The 26,151-nt window shown below is 34.2% G+C and overlaps 2 protein-coding genes across 3 annotated transcripts; both read right to left on the minus strand.

Moving 5' to 3' along the window:
• Nucleotides 1-756: 756 nt before the first annotated feature.
• LOC147286517 (alpha/beta-Hydrolases superfamily protein) lies at nt 757-6,227 on the minus strand. Of its 2 annotated transcripts, none has more exons than XM_086242608.1 (8): nt 5,838-6,227; nt 4,471-4,515; nt 4,209-4,338; nt 3,232-3,301; nt 3,091-3,139; nt 2,650-2,747; nt 1,230-1,368; nt 757-999 (listed from the first exon to the last, which is right to left on the minus strand). In XM_086242608.1, exons 1-8 carry the CDS (start codon nt 6,198-6,200, stop codon nt 853-855), a joined length of 1,041 nt encoding a protein of 346 aa, XP_086098734.1. In that variant the 5' UTR covers nt 6,201-6,227; the 3' UTR covers nt 757-852. The 2 variants fall into 2 exon arrangements, with proteins under 2 accessions (XP_086098734.1, XP_086098733.1); XM_086242607.1 differs by having other exon boundaries at nt 4,471-4,554.
• A 9,370-nt stretch (nt 6,228-15,597) lies between these two features.
• LOC147286518 (alpha/beta-Hydrolases superfamily protein) lies at nt 15,598-21,382 on the minus strand. Its single transcript, XM_086240444.1, has 9 exons — nt 21,194-21,382; nt 20,894-21,096; nt 20,340-20,369; nt 20,025-20,151; nt 19,786-19,932; nt 17,309-17,439; nt 17,076-17,213; nt 16,813-16,911; nt 15,598-15,994 (listed from the first exon to the last, which is right to left on the minus strand). Exons 1-9 carry the CDS (start codon nt 21,243-21,245, stop codon nt 15,743-15,745), a joined length of 1,179 nt encoding a protein of 392 aa, XP_086096570.1. The 5' UTR covers nt 21,246-21,382; the 3' UTR covers nt 15,598-15,742.
• Nucleotides 21,383-26,151: the final 4,769 nt, after the last annotated feature.

Here is a 26,151-nt window from a genome sequence, read left to right on the forward strand (position 1 = left end):
TCACATCCTCATTGCGAATGCCCAATGCCAATTGCTTATTGGTTGCAAAAGAGTGATGAAGATGAAGACAATATGCATGACCTGTGGGACATGTTACTCACTGCAACAATGATACCCAAGTATACAAGGAGAAAGAAAGACAAGCAAAGCTAGAGGTGTCATATGGGTCGAGCCGGCCCTAAGACGACATGGCACAGAACGATTAAAATAGGCATGCCACGATTAAATGGACCGGGCCGAGCCGAAGTTTTTAGCCTATCGGGCACAGCACAGCAACGGGCCAAGCACGGCATGATGGAGAAGACCTCTTTGAAGCGATCTACAAGCGTTCGATTTTGGCTTTGGCTTGAATAAGAAGTCGTTGCAACGTTATATACATTAATTAATTAATTAGTTAATTAAACTGTATTAACTAATTAATCACAGTTAGCTAGTTTGTTACCTTTAATTTGGACACGTGTCAGTTTCTGGTTAGTTTAGACCTTTTTGTAATTTTTTGAAATTTCTATAGTAATGACAGTAGCTGTAATTTATAGTATTTGTTATGTCCTTTTTTGTATAATGCATAATTTCATTTTATTCATTTTAGTCAACGGTGACTATTTTGGGATTTAGAAAAATTTTCATTGACCTATTTGTAATTTTGAAATGTTTTATTGACTTTTGTGTAAATAGCCCTTGTTATTATTAAAGCTACGGGTGCATATATTCTATACTTGGTGACAGTTAGCTAGATGATTAAAAAAAAAACAGCTTTCTTTTTCATTTTTGCAAGACCTCAATAATCAAGTTAACTATAACAGCACAAGCACAATGCATTGAATACAGTTTGCCTCACAAATCATCTAGTTCCTATCTCTTTAAATCATTTAGCCATGCTAGGATAACTTTGGCACCTTTCTCCCATGAGCAGTCTAACATCATGTCATGGGCAACCCCTTCAACATAGATAGGAGAAACACCATAAAACCTGCCTGTTTCTTTGAGGCCTTCAGCATCCTGCGAAAAATATTTAGTCAATCAACAGATAGACAATTGCTTAGAAACAAGGATCATAGCAGTATGATAGAATTTAAAAATCTATGCAGCATCCTGGTATAGAAAATATGACGGGGACAAAGTGAAGCAGGCAAAATGGTGGATAATAGAGAATGGCATGTACTGTCCAGAGCATTAGAAAAAAGAATCAATTAATTATGTAAAAAAATTCTGTAAACTACGGAGTTTACCACAATGAAATCATCATTTGCACCCAACACAAGGAGTTCAATAGCTGATTTTGGTACTGAAGGAACTGGAAGCACGGCATTGAGCTTGCGCAGATCAAATAATGGCATTCTTGAACTTTCTTTCATTAGCTCTTGGTAACTAAGACAAACAAAAAAACTTATAGAGGTTATGTTTACAAGTAGAATACATTGTGGGAATAAAAGTTTGTTTTTTGTGAAAAGATCCACACAAATCATGCAAACCGTGCAAGGGAAGTATCCAAGTAAACTAAGAAAGACAAGAAAGAGAGAGAACACAAATTTTAGTGGTTCAGCAAATTTCCCTACATCCACAAGAGAAGGAGATAAAAATCCACTCAACAAAACAATTACAAGGATTTTCAACAACTCATAAAAGAGCCTAGTACTCTCGAGTTTTGCACTCACTTAGGCCTTCTCATATTCTTCTACCCCATAGTTCTGACCCTCTTTGACATGATCACCTTCTTTAAGTGTCGGCCCTTCTTTGGCACAAACACCCTCTCTTGCTGTTGACTTCTCTTTGACACAGGCACTCTCTTGGCACCTCTAACAAGCCTAAATTTCGTTTCAAAAGTTTACACAACCATTCTCTCTGTGTGATAGAACCCTAAACTGTTCTGGACAAAGGCCACCAAAGACCAGGAATTTCAGACATCAAAATAACACTCCATCCTTTGTCCATTAAACCAGAATTTGGTAAGGCTTTCAGTACATAAGTTTTGTCAATTGACATTGAAAAATTTGATCTAGCATGAGTCTGCATGGCAAAGATTAGTTCATTTACCCACTCATTTACCCCTATCCATCATGCAACAAAGTAATATGCAATCCGAACTAAATGAAGGTCATGAATAGTAATAACTAACTTATGACTAGTATAAGATCTACCATGTAAAGAATAATTAGAACTTGAAATACTCATGCTATGATTCAAGTGTATAAAGTTTGTCTTTTAGTCATCTTTTATCCACAAAATTTGCCTTCACCTTTTAATACTATAAATCCTATATCACACATTCATTTCCGAGCTAATACGAATAAATATATTTTGATTTCATATTTTGGTAACTGCATGTTGTGTATAAGTTATCACACATTGCTGCAAGTACTTATTCTTAGTTGTGAATTTTATGTTCTAGTGAGGCTCAATGTCTAGATATACGGCTTCTGGAAACTTAAAGCAGAATTAAATTTTAGTTGTTGTAGCATCATTCCAGGGAACATTGACTCAAAGTATATGTGATTACTCGATTTTTCTGTGCATGCGAGAGAGAGAGAGAGAGATGAGTGTCAATACACAAACTAATGCTTAAACCTAAAACCTGAAATAATGTTGAATGCCATCTGTCATTTTGAACAAAGGTCTAATGGAATTGAAAAGAATTGCTGGTAAACAAACCGTAAAACCAGGTGATCCTCCATAGTCGCGGAAAAAAATGTCTCTTTACAAAGAGAAAGAGAAGTTTGAAACGCTTTTGCTGCCAAGCTGCGTGTAACCTATTCAAAAGTTCAAATGAACAGCACCTTAATCATTAGAGCAACTAACTTCTATATATATTGTAAAGTTCACATGAGAACACTGAAAATATTGCTGGAAAAGGGTATAGCATGCTCAAAGTATCTCACAACCTTCCAAAAGAATGTAAATGATATGTTGACAGACTGAGTATGAGTACAAATTAAAAAGAAAAAAAAAAACGTTGCAGCAAGATATTTTAAGTCAAAAAATGCAACCACAAGGAAGATATATAATTAAGGCATAAAAAGCTATTAACCAAAGTTTCCTGTGGCAATTTTGCAGTATGAATGAGGTGCTGTATAAAAGAGTAAAAGTAAAAACCTTAAAAGCAGCAATAGGTTTGGAAAATAGGTATCGCCACACTAAGCCACTGAAGAAAATAAAGAGAATGTCAGTTTGGACTAAATAAATCGAAAGAAAACTAAGAATAAATAATCTGATAAAAGATAGTATATTAATTACCTATTACCCGAAGGAGGTACAGAGCAGACAAGAACAGCACCTGTAAGCCTAGGGAATGAACCTCCAATGCCTAGATTTAGAATAAGCCCAATCAGCACAGAAACAGTGTACAAAGATAATACCTCTTTAAAAAGTAGTACTTAAAATGAAATATGATGTGTTTGAAGCTATGTCACAAGCCAGGTCATGAAAGGAAACTGTTTGAAGTGTTTATATCAAATATCAAGAGCATTGTGTTTTCAGGCTCACATTAGAGATTTTTATGACAGAACCTTGACAGGTAGCCGGGAATTGATAGGACCTTGACAGGTAGCCGGGAATGAATTTTGTAAAATACAACTGAAAAGTGATGGGTTTTCATGGTACAGATGATGGTATGAGAATTCAAATCATGCTTAGGGAGCGGATAGATAAAGAAAACAATGAAATGAGGAATGTTTCAAGGCTTGGGTTGTAGGTGTTAGGTTGGGTATTTTTCTTTTTTCTTTTCTTTTTTTGATAGGAAACGAAATTTATCAAAACAACAAAAAAGTACAAAAGACACTTCAAGTGGATAAGATATCCACCAGCAACTGAAAAACAAAACCCCACCCCAAAAATCCTTGCTCTCAATAAGAAATAAAACAAAACAAAGCTTGCAACTCCATCAGATTCTACGACCCTCAAAACCTGAAAGAACCCTATGTAACTGCAGCTCTCCAATCCAACAGAATGACTGAAACTGGTAGATACTCATGCATTGTAATTTCGCAATGTTTATAGCAGATTATTTCTCCCCTCCAATAGTACATGTAGGCAGGATTTAGCCAACTACATAAAACTTTATATTCTCTTGTATGTGCTATCTTGATAGATGTACCGCTAAACTCAACTAGATTATAGTATCCAATACTACACCCTTATAGATCATGGCTCATACATCTGAAGATTTTATTTACCTTTTCAAAGAACAATTGAAATAAATAGAAATATGTTACCTAAAAATTGGTCAGTTTTAGTATTAGCAATATAGTACTGAATAATGAGCCCTCCAAAAGAATGGCCAATCAACACTGGTGGAAATGTGAGTTTTTTGCAGATGAAATCAGCAACATCACTTGCATGAGTCTACTGTAGAATTTAGAGTGAACAGGAATAAGAAGTGCATTTCAGCAGGTAGAGAAACTATGAAGCACAGACACGCACATGTTAGTGAATTCACTTGTAAAGAAGGTAAAAGCTAGCGGACAGCTAAAATACCTGGAGAGTACCAGCAACAGAAGCATTTGGTGCATCACTTTCACCCTGACCATCAGCAGACGTATGACAAATCAGAACCAGATTCTTGCATACAAACAATGTAACAATGCCAGCTCAAGATATGCTAATGTGTCGATGGTGCCATTATAAATTAAGCAACTTAAAATCAGGATGAGCAGAATAAGGTAGTCAAATCTTAAAAATAGTTAAATACCAAGAACAATTTCTTAGAACTAAAATAAATTACCAGATGTAGATGTTCGGTCCTAGACAGATCCAAACAGAGCCACAGAGGATCATATTGCGAGATTACATTAAAAGGAAGAATGAATTATAATTTTAATAATCATTATAGACGTAGAAGAGGGCACAACACCTAATTATTTCACAAGCAACATAGTGACACTAGATTCATAATATGCAAATTTCATACATGATGAAGAGGTAAACTTTGAGAATTTGAATAAAATATACAGGTAAAGGATGAAAAGGAAAAAAAAAAAACATCAAAATAACACTTCCTAAAAGTAGCAGTCTGACACTAATAACCATAATGATCCCATAATTCCAGTTTTCAGCCAACAGGCAGGTTGCTACAATTCTCATGAGGTTAAATACCTCCTCATACAAATTTAGACCATAACTTAAATGATTTCATGGTCTGATGGTCCCAGTGAAACATCCAATTGCATTCGAGACTAGGGTACAAATTTTTTATGAAGAATATCAAAAGGGGGAAAACCAATTAAAGTACGAATACCATTTATCAGCTGGAAACATGTAATTTACGAAGATTATGCAAGACAGCAGCTAAGGATAATAGGATATCTCATACCTAAGTTTCCAAGTCCTTGAATATCTCAGCTCATATTCTAAGATGAGCCATAATTCACCATTTGCACAGAAGCAGTAAATGTTGGGCTTCTGCCCAAATGATCTCTTGCAATGAACTGAAATTCTGTCCCTTTTACTTTTGTAATTATACTAAAGCAATATTCTTTACTATGTGTTTGTGTTTGTAACAGAGGAAAAAAAAAAAAGTATTTTCAAATGGAGCAAAGGAGGCGAATTCTTTTTTGCCCCTGTTCCATATAACATTAGTCAGTTGTCATGTCCAACATTTAATACAGTTATAGACTTGTTGGTATATTTCACAGTTTCAGCGAATAAACCAGAATATCAAATTCTTCCACTATTCTGATCAAATAAGCTTCAAGAAGATGTGGAGTTGACAACAAGGTGAAAGATAACTGATATTGCCACAATTTGTAAGCTACCCACATTGGACCAAAATAAGGAACAATAAAACAACAAAGCAAACACAAAAAATGGAACCTTTTTTCGAATGAGGACCAGAGAGAACCCACCTGACCCAACAAGCTAATCGCATAGCAGTCGTACCCAGAAGCTGAAAAGAAAGACAACCAGTGCTCAGCCCAGCACCAAGCAGCATGGTAGCTTCCATGAACAAAAACAAGAGGTGGGTTTTCACTTGTTCTTTCTTTATTATCATCTGATTCTTTTTCTACAACGCCCTTCTGCACAATTACCTCCATGTTCAGGCCAGACGGGAGCTCATGGAAAAGACGGGATTGTTCCTGCTTGAGCTCGTAAGGGACTCTCATTCTTTGAGATCCATTGAGGACAGCTCGGGGACTTATGGTTATTCTCCGAGTAGAGAGGTTGGGTTGAAGTTGGGGGATGGTGTGGAGGGATAGGAGAGCAGCCATTCATGTGAAATTGAGGTGACACCTGTATGTAGCCTTAGCCTTAATGCCTTAGGTAGTTAGCTTTTTCTTTTTTTCTTTTCCATTACTTTGGGTTAATCACATATTCACATCTTGGACCTTAAAGTTTGGATGAAATTTCATTTTGGTCCCCACTTTTCAAAACAATGTCATATTAAAAGTTTGGAAAATATTACCAAGCTATGTAGTGTAACTTTTGTTGAATGAAGAGAAAATAGCTTTGGTAAGGAGAAAAACTTGCAAGCGGAAGCAAAGTTAGGAAGCATGTAACTTTAAAAATTTTCACAAAGCTATCCCAAAACCAAGTCATGGTTAGTCATATGAAAAATTTATATATAGAAACTAGTTTCTAATGCTACAAACGGATTTAGAGATTACCCTTAAGACATATCTTTGGGATGAACCCAAAGATACACACATCCATTAGCTGCCTTCATTCCATGTCTCCTCCACCTTCTGCATTACTAAGAAAAGGCTCTCAATAAAGTTGAGAGTGCAACCCCTCTAAGGATTAATCCACACCCAGGATGAATGGAAGAAAAGAGGTAAGAGACTTGATTTGCTAGTTCAAAGCTCTAACAATAGTGAGGTGTTTGAAGGAGTGGCTATGATGAAGATGGAGATGAGAGACAGACAACTAATAATACACAAACTCATTCCATGAGTTTTGACATTTCATTCAAGAAAAACAAATAAGATTCATTCCATGAGAACACTATATTCAACTAAAGCCAATGACCCAACAATTAATGGCACGGTCGATTATGAGGTTTAAAGTTTAAAATGCGGCTCTTTTTTACATGTTAAAATTAATTTTTTATATATGACGAAAATTTGATAACACGATATCATGACCACTAAACAATCAATATAAAACGCTAAGAGTGTTAAAATATTTTCTTATATATAAAATTTTTGAATAATCTATATTTTTTTAATAAAATAAGCATAATCAATTTCTAATACATCCACAAGAGAAAGGTTAAGCATTCCAAATGTATTGGAAATCCCTCCTAGTTATGTATAAATCAAAGGGGAAAAAAAAAGTAAAATAGCACGCATCTCACATTTTCTAAAGTATATGTCAATTAAAAAGAATATCGATCGGGTGCATTCTAAACCAAGAAGGAAAAAAAAACACTTAAAAATAAGGGGGTGTACGTCCCAAAAAATGAACTTGCAGACTATTAGTCTATTAGCTAGAATAAAATAATAAAAGCAAAATTTCACAAGTAACAAATTACAAAACAAGAGAAAGGAAAAAAAAAAAAAAAACAGCAAATGAAACGTTGGATCCATCCACACATCAGAGAGCCTATCTCCTTACAATAGGCATTTAAAAAAGACAAAGACATTTTTAGGATGAAAATTATGAAATAACACAATGAGGAAATTACATAAATTATTCACTTATTATTCGCCAAGTCTTGTTTTGGTCCACAAATTTTTTGCATAAGTGCCATATTGTTCCACAAATTATCTGAAGTGTTCTATTTTGGTCCAAATCGGGCAAAATCAGACAATTTTGCCCCTCAGTTTTGTACCAATGAGTTGACTTTGAGGGACAAAATTATCTATTTTGGACCAAAATGGAACACATCAGACAATTCATGGATCAATATGAAACTTAAAAAAATTTGTAGACCAAAACGAGACTTAGCGAATAATAAGTGAATCATTTCTATAATTTCCTCTAACACAATTTATATGAATTACTTGACTTAGAAAAAAATAATGCTAGGTAGATCATATTTTGGTGTCAAATTTCTAATAAGGGTAAGATCTATTTATGTTGGTGAGGTAGTATACAATGTGGTCTCCATAGCATTATTTTAAACAAATTTGGAAGCCCTTTAGAGGTGGGGTCCTATGCGGTCGCACATGTGACACGGTCTCAAAGGCAGGCTTAATTAACGGTCTTTTAACTCAAGCTAAGATGTAGAAACGATCAAAGATAAAAATAAAAAAATAATAAAAATAATAAAAAATAATAAATAAATAAAAACCAACCCTAACAAATGAGAGAGAGAGAGAGAGAGAAGAAAAAAAAAATCACTAGTAGGGAACCTCAAAAAGCTCCCCGCAAACCCAAGAAAAGATTCATAAGCGAGAGAGAAATGAGATAAGGGAATAGGAAAGGGGAATGGAGGTGGGAGAAGAGTAAACGATTATCTAGAGAGTCTTCTCTCGGACTTCTAGAAGGCTTTCTCCCTATACGAACTAGCCAGAAAGGCTCATTGCAAAATTTGTGAGCTTTTGATGCACCTCCAAACCGCACACTCCTAGGCTAGGTTTATTGGCTGCAATTGTCTTTATTTGGACCATGCCGAATTTTTAGGTCCAATCATTTTCACAAAAGAAACATTCTTGAATACATTATACATGTGAGTAGGAAGATTCATGATAGGAACATTATAAATTGAATATATGTGGATAACGTTGAGTGCAAGTTACTTTTGCCAAGAAAATGTTTAAAAATATTAGATGATCCCCGTTTGGCAATGCTTTTATAACTGCCAAACGCACTTTCAGATTAGTAAAAGGACTTTTGGTTGCTTTTGGTAGAAATAAGTAAAAGTGATTCTAGGTTACAAAAGCGCTTTTAAGTGGTTTTTTGAGAAGCATCTGTCAGGAGCTTACTCATGAAGCACTTTCAAGTGCTTTTGCATGAAGTACTTGAAATTTTCATAAAAATTTGTATGTGCTTCCAACAAAACTTGTTAATTATATGTTTAGGTTTGTTCGAGAGAACGAAATATCAATTAATTATTTGATCGTTAATGAAACCTCTCGTAGTCTTTGAAAGATGGCATGGTCACACATACATAGAATTTATTGTTGATTTAGTAAGTGATCTTTTCCCATATATACTATAATATATATAGGTGTCTTTCAATGATGGATTCCTTATATAAGAGTAAATAAGAGACTTTTTGTGTGACTCTACATTATTGTAGTTCGACAATGGGAGCCGTTTATTTTCCATAGAATTGTCTCCATTCAAGGATCATTTGTGCAAAAAATTAGATAAATCGAAAATCGTTCAACCATTCGATTAATTAATGGTCATCATTTCAAATGTTTACCGAAATCACTATGTTCGTCTAGAAGTGACCATTTGTGTTAGTGAGCCGTGTTCGTGTTCGTGTATTTGTGTTAAATACTAGTAAACCCAAACTCAACCCATTTATCAGCGTCTTCGTGTTCGGGTTGATCCATTTATCTTGTGAACAAAAAGTTTAAACACAGTTTTCCGATATTTTAAAACCAAAACTATCACTTATGAAGCACTTATAAAGCAAAATTCTATTTAATCATGAAACTAAGAAAATCATTAAAAAAAACTCTATAATTATACAATGATTCATCTAACGCATATTAAAAAATAAAACTAAAATTTGTTCATTTTCTTTATAAAAGACTACTAAAACGTGTGTATTGTATCACAATCGTGTTAGTTATGTTTGACACTAACCCGAAATGTTTATAATTTGTGTTTTGCGGATCGTGTCATATTTTTGGTCATGTCAAGAAATAGTAAACATGAACCTGCTAACTTTGTGTCGAGTTCGAGTTGTGTTATCGTGTAAAAAATAGTCACCTATATATACAATTGTCTATTTCTTCTAGAAATAATTACTTACTTATTATTTGTAACATGTAATACACATATTTATAATATTTAACAATTAGGTCACTTTGAGAGTGGATTGGTTACCCGTTTCTTGGTATCAGTTTGGTACCAGGCTTTCTATCTTAGCCATCAAAGCAATCCAATGGTTGCTAATTTTTTAATATTTTCAAAACTCTCTCACGTGTCTCTCTCTCCCTCATTTCTGAAATTTCTCCTTTCTAATCACTCTCTTTCTTTCTCCCCGAGCACTCTATCTCGCTCTCCCTCGCTGCAACTTTCCTCGTCAGGGTGTGTGCGCGTCCGGCCATGGATGGCAATGAGAGGACCACCCATGAGTTCCTCTCTCTTCCCTCTTCATCCATGTGAGCTCGAAACACCCAGCAACCCCCAGACCCGATTGAAGCCCCGACGTTGACTCCAATCTCGGCATTGTTGCAACTTCCCACCACCTGGGTTTTGTTCCCCAGGTCACGCTGAGTCTTCCCATGGGTTCCGATTGCCCAGAATCCACCACAATCAAAGGATTGAACCTCCAAAGGTCGGCGGCCTTTCCGGCGAATCTGGTTACTCAAATTCAAGGTTTTGGCCTCTGGCAACAAGGGAGAGCAAGAGAGAAAACGCCAAAGTCGAAGAACAAGCCAAGTTCCTCATTATAACAACGCCTAAAGAGTTATCGGAGAAGCCAGCTCCACCCCCGTGCCTGAAACTGTGAAACTGCAATTTCTGAAACTGCAAGTGAACTGAAACTGTAATTTAATGGAGTTACAAACTTGCAATTGCAGTTACTAATTGCAAGTGAAACTGCAGTTTATTGGAGTTGCAGACTTGCAGTTGCAATTATTATAGATGGAACTATCAGTTTGGTAAAGTTGAAGAATAAGATCGATTTGACCAAGAAAAGAAGGAGATCGGTTTTAGGCTGTTTGTATAGTTGGGTTAGATTAAGCTTGTGTCACTGGTATTATTTTATAATAGGTGGGCTCAGTTTCAGTTTCAGTTTCAGTTTCCGTCCTTTTAGTGATGCGTTGATGCTTGTCTTTGGAAGGTGTCCACATGTTATGTTTTGGGCTGGTGGAAAGTGTCTGCAAGTTAATAGAAATGAATTGGGTGTTTTTGGTTAATGTTTTGCTTTGTTAGTACCTTATAATTAACGAACTCTTTATTCAATTAAAATTAGATGTCTTAATAGTTTCCCTTATTAACTATGTATATATATAAGCGTTTTAATGCTAATTGGTTAGCAACTTAATAAGAAGCTAACAGCCTGTTTAGACCCACCACACCATGTGATCTTATAATCTGAACCGCTCATTTTTTAAGTCTCACTTCAAGGATCATCTTTGCAAAAAAAAAAATCAACCAAATCATAAAATATTTAGTTATCCATGTGATCAAATAAATAGATGAACGCAATATTTATAATAAAATATTGAAATGATTGTGATTATACTCAAATGTATAAATGACTTTCGATTTGGTTGATTTTTTTTTTTTTGCAAAGATGATTTGAAGTGTGCATTAAAAAATGAACAGTGTGCATTATGAGATTACATCATTTATAGGGCCTAAAATGGTGGTTATAGCTTCTTAGTATGCTGTTAACTAGTTAGTATTAGAGCGCCAGTGTTAATAAGGGAAATCACTAAGAAATTTAATTGTGATCAAATAAATAGACGAATATAGTGATTTCTTTTAACACTTAAAATGATGATCATTTCATTAAACGATTAAATTGTTTTTATTTGTCTAATATTTTGTAGAGAAATGATCCTTGAATAAAGAATTAGAAATTAGATGACTTTGACCATCAAATTATATTTCGGAATGGGTCCACAAGAAATCTCTTGTTTACCCTAAATGAGGACCCATCGTTAGAAGTCACTTATATATATAATAGTGCTCTAAAGCAAACTGGTTAGTAATGTAATACAAAACACGTACCCTTTTGGGTCCACCACACGATGTAGTCTCATAATCTGAACCATCCATTTTTTAGGCCAAACTTCAAAGATTATCATTACAAAAAATCAACCAAATCGGAACTGATTTAGTCATCTAACTCTGATCAAATAAATAGATGAATACAATGTTTTTTATAAAATTAAGCATTGAAATGATTAAAAGAATAATCAAATGGATAAATGAATTCTGGTTGATTTTTTGCAAATATGATCTTTTAAGTGGGGCCTGAAAAATAAACATTTCGAATTATGAGATTACATCGTGTGGTGGACCCAAAATGATGTATATATATAGGAGGAGCTTCTTAAGAACAATTCCTTTTTATAAGAATAAAATGGAATCGTAGGGTCCAACCCTCAATGCAATCCTGTGTCGAACTGTCAATTTATTAGGTCCCCACTTAAGGATCATCTTTACTAATTATCAACTAAATCAAAAACCATCAGTCATCTAATTGTGACCAAATAAATAGGCAAATACAGGGTTTCCAATAAACATTGAAATAATCATGATGATAATCAAATTGTTAAATAAATTCTGATTTTGCTAATTTTTTGTAAAGATGATTTTTAAATGTACATCTATTAGACGATTTAGATTATTAATTCGCAATGTGAGATAACCCGAATAATGTGAACCTTTTTTTTCACGTAAAAAGGGATCCCTTCTTAAGAAGGGGATTATATATAATATATATATAGGGCTTTCTCTCTACATGACGTCTATTCTTTAGTTAAAGAACAGACACATATATTTTATGATTTTTTTTTTTCATCTTTTGATCTTATTCTTGGTATGGTTTAATGATTTAGGGTATAAATCATCAATTGAGACCCGTTCCTCAATTATAACTCTCATGATTTTGAGTTCTCATTCCTCGGATAGATTTTAGTTTGTAACTCTCGAGTTTTGGGCCGTAGAACCTATTCATGGCATGGTTTAATATTTTCGAGTATTAAATCGTCAATTAAGACTCGTTCCTCATTTTTAACTCTCATGTTTTAATTCTCATTCATCAATTTGATTTTACGTTTTAATTCTCAAGCTCGCCCTAATTCTCGAGTTTGCCTAAAACTCGAAAGTTAAAACCTAAAATATAACCTTGAATTATGCTTTTATATTCCTATACCCTAAAATATAGAATCATATACCCTAAAATGTTGAAGTGTCAAAAATGGTGAGAAATCATAATAATACACGCCTGCTCTTTAATTAAAGACGAACGCCCTGCATCGAGAATTTTTGTATATATTTTTTACTTGAAGCAAAAGGGATTGCATTGGTGGGCCACCCCGCAATGTGGTCCAATGATTTGAACTATCTAATTTTTAAATTATCATATAAGAATTATTCATGTAAAAAATCAACCAAATCAGAACTAGTTTGACTATTTGATTATGATCATGATTATTTTAGTATTTATAGGAAGCACACTGTGTTCGTTTATTTATTTGGTCATAATTAGATGACTCAACAGTTTCCGATTTAGTTGATTTTTTTTGTAAGAATTATCCTTGAGTTGGGACCTAACAAATAAACGGTTCAGATTATTGAATTGCATTTAGAGTTGGGACTCTCATGTGATCCTATTATTCTTATCAAAATGGATCCTCTTAACAAATATTGAAGACTCACGATAGAATTCTCTGTATGATCATGTCATCTAGCTTTTCAAGATTATGAGAGGATTCTCTATCGATCAAATAATTAAGTGTTATTTCGTGCTCTCTAACAAACCTAATTAATTACATCTACATTCTACCATGCATGCACTCTAAATAAAACTCTTTTGTTGCCGCTATCTTCTTCTTTCTTTTCTTTTTTTTTTTTTGGAGAAGTTTTGTTACCTCTATCTATTACCTGAAAGGAAATTCGATATTATATATAATGCATTTTGCATGACAATCCTTCTCATTGTCTCGTTTACTGCTTTAAGGGCTTGAATATTAATTTTTTTTTTTTTTTACAGGCTTAATTAATATGAAGACTGATTTTTTTACTTATTTAATGAAAGACCTCACTTTATTTAATAATAGAAGAGGTTACAACACAAGGCTATTTGACCAAAGGGCCTAGCCAGTCTGGATCTCATTTTATTTAATAAAAAGAGTATTAATTCAACTATTCTATTAATGAATTGGATGATGAAATATTAAGTCGTTATCTAACATCTTTCAAGATTACTAAAGGTTATTTTAGAAGGTGAATTTTATGAATCGGTGCCTCTTTAAAAAAAATAAATAAATAAACTTTTCAATTTGTTTTGCACTAGAATTAAAATTAACTCTCTTTTTAAGTTCTTATATATGGGGAGAGCCACCCAGCTCTATTCCCTCAATCAGTACTTTGGTTACAAATCTACAAAAAAGTGTTTTCCATTGTCCTTTCTCTTCATTTCAACTATTTTGTTTTGCAAAAAAACATGAACTTTCCAAAGGCTTTTCTTGCCATAGGCCTAGTCATTGGCGTTGTACTTGTCCTTCTTAATTCCTCTGAAGCTTCTGCACATGATCATCTGTATGAAGCTACACGGACTAGTGAGATTCTTGCTAGCTATTTTATGTTAATTCGTTACATGAATTACTTTAAAGCATAAGCAATAATATACATTGTTGACTCATTTCGTAAGAGTTGCGGGCTGTCTGACACTAAACACATTATATTCAAAATAATTAATATTTTGTCTAGCACATGCAAAATTAGTTCCATAAGTTATGAAACCAAGTTAATTTCCATTTGAAACATATTCAGCTTATCAAATTGGATTATTCCATAGTACTAGTACATGCTAATTTAATAAATTTATGTGCTTCAATCGCATTCACATAAGAACCATATATTAGCCTAGAGTAGTTTTAGATTTGTTGTAAGATTATTAAACTAATTTCTCTTATTTCTTTCTCGTAGAGAAAAATGTGCAGAGGCTTGGCATAAAGGTGACTAGTGACTATAAGCAAGGAATGGAACAAGCCAATATGGATTTGAAGATTAGGAAATTTTGTAAGCTGTTCCCCTTTCTTTGCCACAAAGGACCACAACCAAATCTAAGGAAAAGAGAAGAGGGCAATATGCAGGGGCCGGGGCAGGGGCAGGGGGGACCACACTGCTAGGTCATCTCACTCACGTTATTAAATATTGGTATCAATGGAAATATCGAGGATTCAAAAACGTGGAAATATATGTATTTGTATAAACTTGAGAGAAATACTAAAAAAATGTTAGCAAAATGTGAAATTTTGAATGAGAGTGCAAATTTATTTTATTAATTATTTACAATTTTCATATATGGAATTTGATAATGTCTAATTAGTGACTTACAGGAGTTGTTTCCAATATATTGCATAGTGACTTACATGAGCATCTTAATATCACATGGAGTTCTTAGGTAGGTTCAAAAATTTCACTCTCTTAGTCATCTCTATTTGTTGAGAAAGTGGTATTGTGAATCGACTAAAAAGTAAAAACAACTACAACAGCTAATGGTTTTGCTTCATAGTGATTTTTCTTATGCTAAATTAATGTCCCATGATTTTTTTTTCGCTTTTGGGCTTTCCATGTAAAGCTGAGTTGTCTTTTGTTGGTTGATATATTTGAGTGAATTAAACAAATTAAGTTTTGGATGTATGTCTCGAGGATTTGGATTGTATATTGCACTTATTTTTACTTGTTTCAATCGTAATCATATATTCTTCCCAAGTTATAACTATAATCTTCCATTATGGGAATGAAGAAAGATGAAATCTTAGGAAGAGGAAAAGAAAATGCTGGCTGAATAGTGAAATCTTAAATGACAAAAGGTCCACACCCAAAGGCTCCAGCCTCCCCAATGAAAAGACTTTGCAACCTATAATTTATTTGAATTGTTGTCTTAATTAATACAATCAATCAATGCTCCTTTTCTTTCATTTTTTATCTACCCTTTTCTTAATCACAACCCCAAATGCACACAGCAATTAGCTGCCTGTATTTTTGTGGTGTGGTCATTGAGCCACGAAACGATGTCATCAAAAACTCGAACTATCATTTCGTCTGGCTCACCCTCCAAAAGGGAATGGTATGCATCCGGGTAAAGGATAAACTTCTTGTTGGAACTGCTTGCTTTCTCATACAGGGTCTTACTTACAGATGGATCAGTTACAGTATCAGACTCTCCATGAAGGACTAATAATGGAAGCGAGACCTGCAATGATAATCATTATAAGTAACATAAATAAAGTTACATTTCTATATACTGCTGTTACTAGATTATACTGAAATCAACTCAAATTTTCAGGTAAAACATAATTTCTGAAAATTCTAAAAAACTCAAAGCTGCATTCCTATGCATTCCCTGGTATACATATCAAAAGACCGAGATAGACCTTAAATCAGAGCAACCTTTTAAGGGGAACCTCTTAAAAATTTTCCCCAAAACCACAGAGAAAACTGAGCAGTATTATATAGGGCAAGCATTTGCTACAGTAAAAAAATTTAAAGTATTCTCCACGTAGAATACCTCATTTATTTTCTGAAAAGACAACTTGAACTTCACAGAGCAAACGATGAGCCAAATAAATTGCTTAAAACTGGATTTTTTTTTTTAAAAAAAGGCTTATAAAAACACATCATAGATGTCTGTGGGTTGTGGTGTAGTTGTCTTGTTCTACTCTATATCACTAGTCATAATTTACAATAGATGCAGGTTATATCCGATACATCTTGGAATGATTTTCATTTCTCCTTTGCATTTGAAATCCATTTATACTGTAGTTGCTTTAAGTTACTTCAAATTCAGATAGACCAATACAACAGTGGATTAAGTTGATAGCAATTCCCATCTAGTTATGTAGTTTCCTGAACTGTTCTCAGACTCAAAGAACAAAGAAGAAAGATTAGGAAACACCCAACAATAGATGCCACATATTAAAGGAAAAGTTGCATGCAAAACAGACTGGACAGAATTTAATGCAACCAAAGAAATTTCAACTTTAATAAAAGGGAAGTCATGGAATTGCATACTTCTTCCAATCGGCGTTCTATTTCTTGAGTTGTTCGGAGCATTTCTACAGCAGTCTGCAGGCGTGGTTTATCCTTGTAAGCAATAACATTATAGGCCGCCTGAATTCGGGGAAAGGATACTAGTTTTCAGCCACAATTTCAAAGAGAAGACTAAAAGAAAAGAGGCATGAAATTATAAGATATGATTGGAAAAAAAAAAAAAAAAAAAAAAGAGATAACAGTAGAGAAAGCTAAAAATGATTCGTCAAAGAAAAGAGACAAACCAATTTTCTTTTGTTCAAGTCTTTAAATGCTGCTTCAGCCAGATCCTTTTGTGGAACTAATTTTTGCCTTGGAAGGAACATAGAAACACCAATCAGGATTTGTTGTAGTAGCCATGGTGGAACCATATCATCTGCAATCTACAAAAAGAAAAACGACAGACCTTTTCAGTTAAAAGAAGGTAGAAAACAAAGAAAAAGCAGTGTTTCTAACACAATTGGGTTACGGAATTTACTTTGCACATTGGTGCAACTAGTATTGCGCCATTCCATGCACTAGGTTGTTTTAGGTGAACCTTCAGTGCTACAGCTCCACCCATGGACTGTCCAAAGAGAAAGCTTGGGAGAGTATGGAACTCAGGGTTCTCTGCAGTCCAAATCAACTTAAGTAAATATTAAGAGTGGCAATGAAGTTGTCATTTTGTCTATGTTCTTGTTCGAAGAAGAGACAAACATATTATATAGGACATAATAAATTATGCACAGGACAACAACGATAAAGCATAGGCTCCTTCCCCCAGCCAAGAAGTTTAATTCATGATTTCAGATGCAGAGTACAAAAGAATAAGTATGTGAAAAGAGGTATGGTATGTCAGGAAAAAAATTCCCCTGAAATTATGTTTCATCACTTTTATTTTGGGAGGGATGGATGGGGACCATGAGGGAGTAAATTGATTTGTCTTATCACTTAAGAAAGAAAAGTTAATGTCCCATCAAAGTTGCTTCATCTGGTAACTGAAAAAATTTCAGAAGTGACTTTGAATATTTCATTTAATTGGCTCATTTGGGGAAATTTCCACCAAGAACAAGATTATGGTGGCATCTTTTGATTAAAAACCGTGAAAAGAATAGAGTCACATAAACATCTGATTCCACTCATCCTCTGATAAAGAAAACTCATTGTATCTGTCATCCACATTTCACTATCACATATAGTTGAAAATTTTTTATTTGCTACCGTTAGCTTTATAATTACATTGTTGGCGCATTCCCATTAGCTTAAACTTTTGGAGTCTAGTGGTTGTCTAACATGGTATCAAATCTTTGGTTGCAAGAGGTCCTAGATTCGGAACCTCCAATCCCCATTCAACAATTTCTTTGTTAATTTGCAAGGTGCAAGTTGGGGCTGCACCTATATGTTTCTCTCTGTCTCTCCATGTGCAAGATGCGGCTGCACGTGAGAGAGGGCATTAGCATATCTATGCATCTACTCCGTCTCCACATCTTGAGGCAGTTTTTGTATTTTAAGATATTTGAAATATGCTCCTAGAAAGGAGGTTTTCTCTTCTAAAAATGAACACTGAAAAAGTGGAAGCATAAGATATGTTGATTGAGCAAGTTCTGCTGATGATAGAAGGTCTAACCCATGCTGCTATATACTTATTGGAGGTAACCTTGTTAGCTTGAAAAGTAAGCAATAATCAGTGGTTGCAAGGTAAAGTGCAGAAGGAAAATTTAGGATCTGGCTCATGGAATATGTGAATTACTATGGTTACAAATATTTCTAAAGGATATGGGTTTTGAACATGGTATTCCTATGAGACTATTAAGCGATAACAAGACTGCAATCAATACTGCTCACAATCTGAAATAAATTGAAAAAACAAAAAGGAAGTTCAACATAATGGGATCAAAAGCATAGTGAAATGAGAACTTTATCAGGGAGAAACTACGCAGGCATCATTTTCACACCATATATCAAGACAGGAGAAAAATAGGCTGATTTTTTTACTAAGGGCATCTCAAGTAAAGTTTTTTATTCAATTTTATGCAAACTGGACGTGTATAATATATAAGTGCCAGCTTGAAGTGGTGTGTTGGCATTACTAGTTTTTATTATTAAGGGTATTATTCTTCTTTTATCTTTGACTGGGGTTACAAATTTACAATACAGAAAGTTAATGATCAAGTGAAATATTTAATTCTCCCCAGCCTCTTTCAGCATGAATCTCTCGCTCCCTTTTCCTCTCTTCTCCATTGTTGCTTAAAATCCCAATTCAACTCTTCCAAATAGCAGACTTCCTCTTAACTTTTCAAGCACTGGTCTACTTAATACAATTTACCCCAGGAAATACTTGCAAGTAGGTGGAAGCAAGATAAAACCTAGAAACTAGCTAACTCACAGAATTTCCATACATTGATGAGGGCTGATAAAACTTCCAAAACCCATCATACATTACATTTTCCTCAAGTATCAGTGAACTAAGGTTTCTTATGATCAGAAAGAGAGGCCAACAAGAGGACCTCGTTGCCTCAATCCTCTAAAATATTCCTAAAGTAAAGCAAACAGAGACCCAGAAATAAGGATTAAAAAGAGGCCATAGAATGGAAAATTTTTAATTAAGTTTCCAAAATCTATGGCCCTCATGTATGGTTTAAACTAACCACTATTGCAACTCTTCTTCTAGATGCTTAAAAGTTTCCAAAATATTCAACTCTGCCTTGTTATACTGGAAATTATCACATTACCGTCCCAAATATTGGTCAAGGCAGCATGGTAAGTTAACAGAAGCGTACAGGCTACAAATAATGCTTAGAGTTGATTTTTCAGGTGCATGTTTCTCATTTCCAAACCCAAGATGGTCAGCTTACTTATTGACTGCACAAAGATGTCAATCGATCTCCTGTCTAAATATCCTAGTCTTTAGTTTCAGAACAAAAATTTCTCACTCAAAATTTCTAGCAGGAAGGTTAAATAACTATTTTAGCACACCTTTGACTTTGGAGAAATGCTCAATAACATCATCTACAAGCCTGTCAAAGCTGGAAATATGGCAATGAAGACCTTCTGAAAGACCAAATCCAGGGTAATCCATTGCAAAAACTCCATATCCATATGATGCCAACTTCCTCGCAATTCCTGCAGATAGTATGGAATGATTAGGTTCCACTACTGAGCATGTCTAGCACTGCAATTTGGTTAACACTATTGTCCTGTGACAGGTTACATGCCTTCAAAGAAAAAAGTGCAAGTATCTCCATAACCATGACAGTAACACACTATTGCTTTGGGGCGAGATGTTTCTGGAAGCCAACTCTTGGAGAAGATCTCCAATCCCCTGGAATTCACGTCATATGACTGCACCATAGAATATGCTGTGACCATCTTCAAATGAAAAGTAGTGTGTAGAAACTTTGGAAATCTACAGATGGAGCCCCAATGCTTATGACCAACTTATCCTAGAATGATGCATAACAGCTATTTTGAAGAAACAATACCAATAAAATTATAAAGACAATTTGATTACTATAATAAAGAGCTCTTACCTCCTTCATTTTCAATCCATCAGTTGGTGTCTGCACAGCAACCAAACACAAAACAATGACTATTACTGAACAACTATTTCAAGTTTATAATCAAAAGACTACAAGAAAGTGTGTAACCCTTATCAATTATAAAACATCTTGAACTAGTATCTCAGAAACATGACTAAAAGTAAAGAAGAAGAAAATGCACAGTCAGTTTGAGTATCTATTTGTGTGGCTGTGTGGACTGCAGGAATAAACGAAACTCAGCTTTGGACAAAAATTTCTTAAACAACAATAGTTTATGTCAATTTAATGTCTAAAATTGTTCATCAACTTCTCTATTAACAACAAAGCATTCCTGAACTAACCTCTGATTCCTATAAACCGTGACCCATAAGAGTCGCAGTGTCAACCATCATCAACCCACGACAAAACCCAATTGCAATCTCTCAAATCACAACTCCATCGAACTCAAAAACAGCCCAAAAGTGCAAACTTCTCAATACCATAAACAAACAAAACAACCCAATGCAACACAAAAAGCAATGGAATGAAAGCAAAAGCAATAATACCTTGAATAAAATATGGTCAATCCTGAGCTGAATCTCCTTAAAGGCCTCACGAGCCCGCCTTCTGGCGGAAGCTTCATCCATGTTAGCATCTAGAAGCCTCTGCAATTTCTCATCCACACCAGGCAGCCTCGCTTGGGGTCCCATTGCTCTTATTGTGCTCCTCTTCTTCTTTGTTGTTGGGAAACAAAACTTGGGCTTCAACTCTACAACAACGTTTTAAAGTAGAGTTTTCTTTGAAAGTGAGAACAAGAAAAACAGAAACAAAAAGAAAAGGAGAGAGTTTGAAGCTTGAAGAAGTACCGTCAAAATGAAAAGGGTAGCGCCTGTAAGGCTTTGCGGATTTCCAGGCCATGTGGGTTTTGTATGATTTTGATTTCTGGAATAAATAATTAGATGGAGGGCCCGAAAAGGCAGCCAAACCCAAGGAAGGAGAATCTGACTTAGCAAAATGAGAGAAGGAGAGCACGTGTTGGACTTGGAGATGGGATCAAAGTGTTTACTAGTCTAACTCGTTTTTGTTTCTTCTTCTTCTTCTTATCTACGTATCGTATCTGAAGGTTCTGAACTTTTCAAAAAACAAAACACAAGACAAAGAAAAGGATTGGTCCATTGTTTTAGTGGGAAGCTATGGTACGTTACTTCACTTTCGTCTATTATTGCCGTTAAATAATATTTTTTTAGGCTTATACGCACCTACGCCTCCTAAAAAATAGTATTTTGCGTAACGCAATCTAAAACTTTAAGGTTCTATTTGTTCAACTGAATCGTGTTAGCCCAAAGCCCTAGACTATTAGTAAGAATTAAACTGGATTATGCTGGAGTAAGCTGAACTAAAGACTAAATCATATCACACGTTTGGTGTCGTGTCATATTAAGAGGCTAAACTGCACTATAATTATTTTAAATTATAAAATATTATGAATATTATTATTTATTTGGCTGTTTATATTTAGCTAATGCATTTATTAGATGTATTTGTTATTTATTTGATGTATTATATAGTGAGGGAGAAAGAAAGAGAGATAAAGAGAGAGAGAGAGAGAGAGAGAGAGAGAGAGAGGTGGAGGGCTGCTGGTCTTAACTGCCGACAAGGTGACGGGATGGAGGGGGTACTGAGGTGGTGGCCGGAGGCTGGGCTATGGTGATGGGACGATGAACGACAAGAAGATGAAAAGAGCATCTCTTGGTTTTCACGTAGAAAGCGTGTTTTTATTTTACCAAAGTCTTTATAATTAAGCGTGTATTATCTAATCTCGAGTGTGTGGATTGTATTAGTTAGTCAGGTAAGGAGAATATTAAAAGCTCAGTCCGGTTTACATAGTTAGGTAATTAAATAATATAAGTTGACACCAAATAACTGACATGAACTATTTATTCCTATCCAGAGTCTAATACGGTAATTAGGAGACTTGAGTTTTCATCTCAAGTCATTCATGAAGTCTATAAATAAAGAACCTATGTGGGGAAAAAGATCATCCTTCAATTTCTGATTATTTTTTTCTATTCTATTATTTTTATAACACGTTATAGTGTTCTATGTTTTTTTTAATTAGATTGGACACTAGCTGCTATAGGCTACTTCTGTCTTGGTGTTCTTCAAGTTTTAGATGCCTTAATTATGCCATGTTTTCAATTATCATATGGCTACATGATTTTATTCCATCACTGTTCATCAATTTTGCTAACCTGTTCGATCTTGAGTGCAGTATTCATCAAAACATATATATATACCACATGCAGCAATAATAAAGTAAGTAGGGAAAAGTTAAGTTCCATCACAGTTTGGGAATGTTGGTATAATATAATATAATATTATTTATTTATATCTAAGATTCAAAACTAATTTATTTGATTTTAAATATTCTGTCAGTTTAATTGAACAGTTATAACTTTTCACTAAGGGTAACTTCTTATGGGCCTAATACAACAGTCATGACTCTTTAAAAGAGGCATGTAGATTTCTATTAATAGAAATCTCATCAGACTGAAGAAATAACGTTATACACTTGTCCTTTATTCTGACTTTCATCATCCTCTATTATCCTCTTTTATATCCTACTCTCTCAACTTTCATACTCTATTTTTGGGCAATCGATATTGACTTGACAACTGGTCTGTCGTTTGACGTGCATAGTGGATCAGACATCTGTGAGTTCATTGGGTTGTATCTTGGAGTTTTAGGCGACCGCCATAACCTGCACGTAGGAAGGCGTCTACGACTTTAGGACAGCGACTGCCGTGCCTCTCTTGAATTCACAGGCCAGAATCTTTCATCTTATTTATTTACTGATAAGTCTGATATATACTTCTTGATTGTCATATAATTAATTAGTCATATATGTATTGATATATAAATATTAATTACTATATTATTAACAGGGAATTCTTATACAAACTTGCATCCTTTTTCTTTACCGTATACACCTTGATCTCGCGGCTTGGGTATATGCATGCTCTTACTTCTTTTTATTTTGGTTTTTGATCGATATTGATATCAATTTGATTCACTTATATATGATTAGTGCCTATGATATATATGCAGATTTCTATTTATATATACTTGCTTTGAGATTTGTTCTATGCATATATGATCTATTCATTGTCATGAAATTAAAGTCATGATCCCAAGTCAGTATAAGAGAAAAAGGTTGCAGATCTCTTTGCTTTTCTTTCCTAAGTGCAACAACATGATTTTAATAAATATTGTTTATTAACATCTTAATTAGTTCATTAACATATTATTTAGGGATTAATGTCATTTTGCTCCCCAGACTATTACACATGTATCAGTTTGCTCCCCAGACTTCTAATTTGGAAAATTAAGGACCCTGACTTTTTCAATTTTTCCAATTAAGGTTATTCCGTCAATTTATACATTTTTCATCTAAAATGTCGAGATGATCAAGCAAAATTTAGCAAGAAATAAAAGAGGAAAAATGATGCATGAGGAAAAAATGATAAGATCTAATTGGAAGGGACCATTTTGCCCTCAAAGATTTGGATAAAAAATGTGTAAATTGACAAAAGAACCTCAATTGGCAAAATTGAAAAAGTCAGAGTCCTTAATTTTCCAAATTAGAAGTCTGGGGAGCAAACTGATACAAGTGTAATAGTCGGGGGAGCAAAATGGTATTAATCCCTATTATTTATCATGATTATTGCACTTGTTATTTATCATGTGCTGATGTGCAATTCTTATTGTCTTTAATAATCTTGTTTCTTTTAGATTGGAATCTCGTTAGTTTTTTTATTAATTGATAAGTGAGATTCGATCGGTTTGAGAATGGAAAAGAAAAGATTTTTACTTTCATGTTATTACACATGTCAAATATTATGATATTGTATTATCATTATCACAAAAGAGATCTAGATCAAATTATTTGATCCTACAAAAGAGATCGGAACCTACAGTCCCTTGATCCATATGATATTTGTTGAGGGCCAAATGTTCTTCAACTTCAAAGATTGGAATCTACTATTCCTTGATCTTATGAAATTGAGGGCCAGAAGTTCCTTCACCCCAATGATCGGCCGAAATTTGCTATTCCTTGATCTTATGAAATTGAGGGCTAGAAGTTCCTCCACCCTAATGATCAAAATCTACTATACTATTCCTTGATTCTTAAGAAATTGATTGAAGGCCAGAAGTTCTTCAATCTTAAAATTAAATTATCAGAACCTATAATTCCTTGATCCTTGATTCTCATCAAATCACTTGGAGGTTAGAAGATCCCCAATTATTAATACATCGTATGAGCGGCAAAAAGTGATCCACATTTAATGAAATTACATGAGAGCCAAAAGTGCCTTAATTCCTATTCGAAGACAGTCAAAGTGCCTCAATTCTTATTGCTTAAGAGCAAAGTGCCTCAATGATTATAACATGAGAGCCAAAGTGCATGGGTCATTTTACGATTGAATGAGAGCAAATAATGCATAACATGAGAGCCAAAGTGCATGGGTTATCATGAGAGCCAAAGTGCATGGGTCATTTTACGATTGAATGAGAGCAAATAATGCCTCAATTCTCATAGATATACTAATGATGGCCAAAAGATCACCAATTTTTATAAACTCTATGGACGCATTAAAGATCTTCAATATTTGTACAATTCAAATGAGGGTCAAGAGATCTCAATTTGTGCATATTAAAACGAGGGCCTATAGCTCCTCAACCAAATCAGGAATTTAAAATTCATTGATAAATTGGAACCTACAGTTCCTTGAACAATCGGAATAAAAATTCCTTGACCATGAGCCTGATAAAATTTCCATATATGATTGTTACATGAAAATGCATATATTTAGTGCAATTGTAGGGTTTGCAAGCCTAATTAAATGTTATGGGCCAATAATGAAAGGAACAAAGTGCTAACTTGATGAGTCCTAAGAATTAATATGCATGACATGCAAAAGCTCTATTGGAGCCTGTTTCATGAACAAAATTTTGGGCATATATACAAAAATATATCGTATGAACTTGAAGTTCATGTTCTCTCAAGAACTTATTGTTCTAGCTGTACATGTACAAAGATTTTGAAGAACCTAATGTTCCAAAGTGTACAATTAAATTGGAATATAATATATCCCTAAATTTCAATAAAAAAAACCTGAAGTTTCTTGAATTTCCATTGGAATCAAAAGTGTCACAATTCGATAAATTCAATGATTTATTAGAACCTACAGTTCTACATATATAAAGAAATTATTAAGAACCTATTGTTCTATGATCTTATAGCACACATTTTGAGGCTCATTGAATTGATCAAAATCTGACATGAACTTAAAGTTCTTTTTATATATTGAATCCCTATTGGATTATTTTAGATTTTTCAAATGTTGAATTTGATGACAATTATCTTTTAGGGATCATTAATATTGAGCTCCACCTCTATGGTGTGGATTTTGGAGGAACATTTAATAATGATAGAGCAAGTAAATTGCTCAAAGATCATTTGAACAGTTGAACTATGAAATTTTAGAATGAAATATAATATCATGAACCCATAAAGAGTGATAATTTTCCTGCAATTAAGGGGAGGAAAACTTATTCCAGATGAACGGCATGAAATTTATGGAAAGCATTACTGTGAACTTAATGTTCACAGGATCATTCACTTACACAAATTGCAAGTCAATTGTTATATGTGTTGATACAAATAAAGTGACAAAATCTCATGCTACGGTTGCATATGCCCTTGTTCAGGATTATGTGCTTATGAGACAACCTAATAATACAAATAAATATATGACACACC

This window comes from Dryas octopetala, chromosome 4 (assembly GCF_963921425.1).
Source record: "Dryas octopetala chromosome 4, drDryOcto1.1, whole genome shotgun sequence".
NCBI lineage: Eukaryota > Viridiplantae > Streptophyta > Magnoliopsida > Rosales > Rosaceae > Dryas > Dryas octopetala.

What these genes read in the sequence shown, in the direction of transcription:
- LOC147286517 (XM_086242607.1), bottom strand. Translation starts at nt 6,200, where the DNA reads ATGGCTGCTCTCCTATCCCTCCACACCATCCCCCAACTTCAACCCAAC. An exon ending in TAAAACTGACCAATTTTTAG is followed by an intron (nt 3,302 to 4,208) that starts GTAACATATTTC and finishes TTCTAAATCTAG; the next exon opens with GCATTGGAGGTTCATTCCCT. An exon ending in AACCTATTGCTGCTTTTAAG is followed by an intron (nt 2,748 to 3,090) that starts GTTTTTACTTTT and finishes ACTTTTGAATAG; the next exon opens with GTTACACGCAGCTTGGCAGC.
- LOC147286518 (XM_086240444.1), bottom strand. Translation starts at nt 21,245, where the DNA reads ATGGCCTGGAAATCCGCAAAGCCTTACAGGCGCTACCCTTTTCATTTT. An exon ending in TTGACCATATTTTATTCAAG is followed by an intron (nt 20,370 to 20,893) that starts GTATTATTGCTT and finishes GTTGCTGTGCAG; the next exon opens with ACACCAACTGATGGATTGAA. An exon ending in TAGTTGCACCAATGTGCAAA is followed by an intron (nt 17,214 to 17,308) that starts GTAAATTCCGTA and finishes TTCTTTTTGTAG; the next exon opens with ATTGCAGATGATATGGTTCC.